The 6000-nt window shown below is 41.2% G+C and overlaps 1 protein-coding gene across 1 annotated transcript in view; it reads right to left on the reverse strand.

Moving 5' to 3' along the window:
- The window catches only part of ADGRG4 (adhesion G protein-coupled receptor G4), a 146182-nt gene extending 145729 nt beyond the window's left edge, over nucleotides 1–453 (reverse strand). Inside the window, exon 1 of the mRNA XM_063433434.1 lies at nucleotides 345–453. Coding sequence (XP_063289504.1) covers nucleotides 345–453 — 109 coding nt within the window. The remainder of the gene's footprint in view (nucleotides 1–344) is intronic.
- Nucleotides 454–6000: the final 5547 nt, after the last annotated feature.

A 6000-nucleotide genomic window follows, 5' to 3' on the forward strand; every position in this document is an offset into this window, starting at 1 on the left:
CTCCTACCCGTGTCCCTGCTGCGGTGCCCCCCGTGAGAGCAGCCTGAGGGGCCCATCTTCCCGCTGCAGCAGCTCCTGTCATCCCTGTCCAGTGCAGCACCCCGTGACTCTCCCCTATCCGCTGGGCCTGGCCCAACGTTGGCTGCTGCGCCTGGCTCTGGGGCACCCTGCCCCCCCCTGGCAACCTGAGGGTACCCCTGCCGCTCCCGTTCTGGCCACCTCCCAGGCCGTCTCCGAACTGATCCTGCTGACCGGGCCACCCCTGAGCGGCTGGGGGGCCGCCTGTGCGGAGTTGTCACCTGTCCCACCAGTCCCCTGCCCCACAGTGACAAGTATAGACTCACCGGGACGCCTCAGTGAACTGCCTCTTTCCATGTGCTCTTCCACCATCCCGGCCGCCATTCCTGCCGTGCTGGAGCCTTCCTCCCGCGGTATCTTGCCGCCAGCTGCCATCTTAAGTGGGCGCTTGCCGCTGCAGGCCCGCGCTTTGCGGCCGTGCTCGCCCGACCGGCGCCGCGTCGAACATACGGCGCCGGCCGTCCTCCAGCAACCTCCAAACCTCCCGCCTCCTGACTGGGCGCCGACAGGCTCCTCCGACGCCGTGGTGCGGGCGCCATGCCCGGGCTCAACGCTGGGGTGGCCGTGCTCTTCGCGCCGTCCTGCGCTCCGCTGGTGCCGGAGGGGGAACTGCAGCCCCCAGTTGCTCATGCAGCCAGGCCAGCCCACGGTCCTTCACTGCTGCCCTCACTCCAGCCAGGATCTCTTCCAGGGACGCCATGGACCTGCAGAAAAAGAAAAAAGAAGAACTTCCCAGACCTGTCACAATTAACAGGTAAGTGAAGCACTGATTAAAAATGTTCTTCTATGCTGCCTCCATGCTGCCTTCTGCCTGAATACTGCTCTGTACTTCCATGCTGCCTCCATGCTGCCTTCTGCCTGAATACTGCTCTGTTCTTCAATGCTGCCTCCATGCTGCCTTCTGCCTGAATACTGCTCTGTTCTTCCATGCTGCATCCATGCTGCTGCCTTCTCCCTCCAGGGCAGGCAGCTTACACATCTGACAGGTAAGCTTAGGTTTAGTTAAAATGGCCACTTCATATAATAGCTTGTGTAAATATTCCCCTTATGGCTCCGCCCTACCCAGCATGCTAGCTGTCACTAACTTCCTGTGGTTGCTATGCCTACCTCCTGGCTCTGTCAAGGCCTATTCCTCTTAGCTGCGCTGATCCATGGGCTACACTCTTGTTCCTCCTGTTTTCCCTTTACACTATATTACATGTGTTGTTTCCCCAGTGATTTGATAATATGCAATTTATTTAATTTGGACTCTTTAGATAATATTCTATTTTTCTTATTCCTGCGATATTGTCATATTTTCTACATGCATTTATTTTGTTATTATTTATCCTAATAACTTTGACATTTGTATGCTCTCCCTTTTGAAGTGAGTTTATTCTTGTTTAGAAAGACTGGAAGAAATATTGTATGTTATAACTAAAGTAGGCTGATACTAGCAGGGTTAATTTTTAAACTGAGAATTCAAAGTAAAGTTCAAATGTAAGGCCAAAAGAGTGAAACTGGAAAATGTCTTCATATGCTTTCACATTGGCTACTCTGGCCTTCAATATGTGAATTATTGGTTTGAATTCTCAATTCTCCCTGTAATAGTTCATAAAAACAAAATTAATTCTCATCTCATAGTGAGTGTTAGTTGTAAGCGTTGTTAAATCTTAATGAATTTGTAATATCTAACCATAAACCTACACACATCAACAGAAAACCAATGTCACCTTAACACTATTTGATATAGAGCAGATTTAATTTTTGCATTGTTAATATATACATGAAAGCACTATTACTTTAATTATTTAGTTATTTCACTTTGTCTTTTTATTGATTTATTCACATATTTAAAGGACCACTATAGTGAAAGGAAAACATACTAGTTTTGGCCCGGAGGGTGCCCCCACCCTCTGGGTCCCTCTCCCGCCAGGCTGAAGGGGGAGGAAGGGGTTAATCCCTTACCTTTTTTCCAGCGTCGGGCTACCCTCGGCGCTAGGACTCTCCTCCCTCTTCTTCCGTCATCGGCTGAATGCGCATGCGCGGCAAGAGCCGCACGTGCATTCAGCCAGTCCATAGGAAAGCATTCTCAATGCTTTCCTATGGATGCTGGCGTCTTCTCACTGTGAAAATCACAGTGAGAAGCGTGGAAGTGCCTCTAGCGACTGTCAATGAGACAGCCACTAGAGGCTGGATTAACCCATAGGTAAACATAGCAGTTTCTCTGAAACTGCTATGTTTACTGCAAAAAGGGTTAAACCTAGCTGGACCTGGCACCCAGACCATTTCATTAAGCTGAAGTGGTCTGGGTGCCTATAGTGGTCCTTTAAGTGATATATCTTAACAATGCACCTACAATTGATTAATTAGTTTAAGCTATATTTATTTAGCACTAGCATTATTTAAATAGTGTGTCTCCCATGTAAAAATTAGCATAGGATCCAACTATTGGGGTACTTTGACATTGTGGCCATATAGTGGAACTGAATCCCCATATTTGTTTGCTGAGATATGTGATTTTATGTTGCCTTGTAAAATTTAAAACTGTATTTTTATGTGTGTGCTGTTCCTTAATCTGAATTTACCATGGGCCTGCTATTGCCAAATAATGCTGACTATGGCCAACTAAGTGAAGTTGCCATATTCTCAAAACATAAGTTTAGGAAAGTTAGCTTATTTTAGCTACTATGCTTTAACTACTTTTTTTGTCAGCTAGAACTCAGAGATACGGTTAGCTTTCTGTAAACAACTACTAGTTAGTAGGAAAGAACATTTTTTATGAGATTAAAGCCTTAAAGGGTAACTCCAGATCCCTAAACAACTTTAGCTTGCTGAAAAGCTGTATGTGTGTGGAGTGTGTCCTCTTTTCATTTTTCAAAAAATGCTAATTTCAATAGAAACTGAAACTTTTATAAATTAAGCTGGTTACACCTCCTTGGCATTCACGCAGACAACAGGTCATTTAACTTCCTAGTTTCATTAGCTCAGTGGAGCTAAACTCAAGAGGCAGCAATGACTCAGAGCACCTGTTTGCAAAGACTTCTCACTGATCTGCATAGGGAAGTCTGTGATTGGACAGCTGCAGAAAGTCTGGGTGGGGTGAGAAGGGGAGTGATTGCAAGGAAAGCAGACAAGAAAAATTCAGGTTTTGCATACTGTTTTTAGATTTACCTCAATGAAAAAATGCATAGTTAAATACATACAAGTTCACATTTGGGATATATCTACTAAGCAGTGATTTTTATTTATTTTGTAGTTGGTTAGTGGAATGTCCCTTTAAGAGCTAGTGATGGTTTATATCATTGTAACAATCCGTTTTTTTCTAAGTATCTGATTCCAAATGGAATGTGCCACTCATTTAGAGACAGCAGAGATGTATAGAACGATAAAAGCTAATTAAGCAGGTGACTATTTGCCTATTCTTTATCACAGAGGGCCCATGTTTTAATGAGTAATGATCCTTAAAGAGTTGAGTAATGTGGCAATGAACTATGCTGTAGATAGGGCACATTGGGAAGAAAATATCATAATGTTAAAAGTCACAGTAGAAAATGTAATACTATATTTTAAGGCTATATAATCTAAAATAACAGCAACCCATAAAGCAGAGTACTCAGCATGTATTTCAAATTGGAGTGGTTGAATAAACAATACAAGCAATTTAACGTCTATAGCATGCTGTAGCGATTAAGATGCCAGACTCCCAGAGTATGTAGTCAAATCACAACTTACCTGGGTTCTGCAAGGCACCCACATTTATCTCTCGTGCTACCAGAAGCTGCCAGCCAATGAGCTGACCCTACACGGCAGGACTTAGCTCAATGGAGCAAACAGGAGCTCCTTGTCAGGGCTTCCTGCAGCGGTGGTTGCATGTTGGAACCCAGGTGAGTTGTCAAACTGCTCTTAAACAGTTTGAAGTCTTACTCTGGGAAGATACAAGGGCACACCTGCACCAGAACACCTGCTTTTGTAGTAGTTATAGTGCTTGAAGTGTTATTTTAATAAACAAGAAAGACTCTATACACAATAACAGATGTTGAGTAAGTCAAATGCAGCTAAAAATATGTCCATACTTTATCTTGGACTTTAATTGGACATTGTTCGTTTTAAGCGATGGAGTGGGTTCAATAAAATTGCCTGATTTGTACCTTGGAGTGCCTCGACTTTCCTTCTATATTGTTCGTTTTAAAACATCTTCATCATATGCATTTTTCAAAAATAACTGGTCTATCTACTTTACACAATACTATACAATACTTTACACACATTATTATTATTAGCAAAATAATTCTGTGTACCTGTATTTGCTGCTGACGATGATTTCGGTAAAGATGTATTCAGACTAGATTCATTGGTGGTGATGTCTACCAAACTAGGAGTGGTGGAAATGGATTGTGACTCTTGATTGGTAGTACGTGTTGAGGAAATATTGCTAAGCACAGTTGTAAATCCAGTTGGTTTATTGGGTTCCAAGGTAGAGTTAATTTTGGATGAATTTTGATCGGCAGAAGTACTTGTTACTAAAGATGTTGAAGAGGTAGTAGTAGGTACATTCGCATTTTGAGTTATAAGGGTTGTAGTCGGCAACTCAGATATCTTTGTGGTAGTTAAAGATAACACACTAGTTGATGTTTCTGCAATTAAATGATATACAAATTTCAAAATATGTCTTGGATATATATCTAGCTTCGGAGAAAATTAATAGTTGGTTTGTATTATTCCCAAATAATAGCAAACTGGAAGAATTGTAATGATCTATAATTTTATTATGTCTCTGTTTTTTAATATGATTAGCATTGTAAGCTGTTGACCAATCTAAGAAGATAACTTTAAACCACGCATTGCATTCTCCGGTATACCTTTCATTGAGTTTGATGACAAGCTAATGACTGCTAATGAATAAGTTTTGGTAAGACTGCATAGCTGCATAGTTATAAACTAATATATCCTTGAATGTTCTGGTTTTCAAAAAAAAAAAAAAAAACACCCATACTTTCTTTAAAAATATGTACAGAATCTAATCTGAAACAATTTCTTTAGGCAAAAAAATATTTTATACTATAAAGTAGCCTTTCCTCTGGCATTGGCCAAATCTCTTTTCTTGAAGTCTAGACGGAGGACTTCTTGTCCTTTGCACAGTCCTGCTAATGAAAAGGCTACCAGAGCACTGTTTGTATATAAACCTGTATTATCATATCCCATCATAACACATTTTTGTCCTGTAACGATCAAGTTTTCTTTATTTTTTTATTCTTTATTTATATAATTAGAATGCAATTAGAATTATTTATATAATTAGAATTCTTTATTTATATAATTAGAATGCAGATGTACAGTATGACAAATTGTTCACATAGTGGCATAAACAGAGAGAAACAATATAAACAATGAAAACATTTAGATAAACACAATCTCAGAGAGAGCAATACGGCTTGGTAATGCACAGTGGTGGCTGGTGAAGGTTTAAGATGGTGGGACGCCAGACCCCTCCCTATACAAAACATAGATACTCATACAATACAGAGAGCTGATAATAATTACCCAGATACTTTACAATAAAATGATCTGGACACAACACAAAGATACCTATAAAATACACAGAGCTACATAGACTACAGAGATACCCATACAACAGGTAGAGCTGAGTAAAATACAGAGAAATAACACACATAGCTGGGCATATTAAGGAAATAACATAACTATCCCACAATGCCAGGTTCACTGTGATAGATTACACAGAGCTGAAATACAGGGCTCCCCGCACATTACATGTCTCTGTATAATGATCCAGCTCTTTCTCTCTCTCTATTGTCCTAGCCCTCTCATGATCTCATCTTCAGTAGTGCTCCTGCTATGATAAACTTTATTGGGTTACCAACAAAAGAGCATTTTAAATGCTTGCTCTTTGTTGTTCACACATATAGTTAAAGTAGAGGTCGC

Source organism: Pelobates fuscus, chromosome 9, assembly GCF_036172605.1.
Source record: "Pelobates fuscus isolate aPelFus1 chromosome 9, aPelFus1.pri, whole genome shotgun sequence".
NCBI lineage: Eukaryota > Metazoa > Chordata > Amphibia > Anura > Pelobatidae > Pelobates > Pelobates fuscus.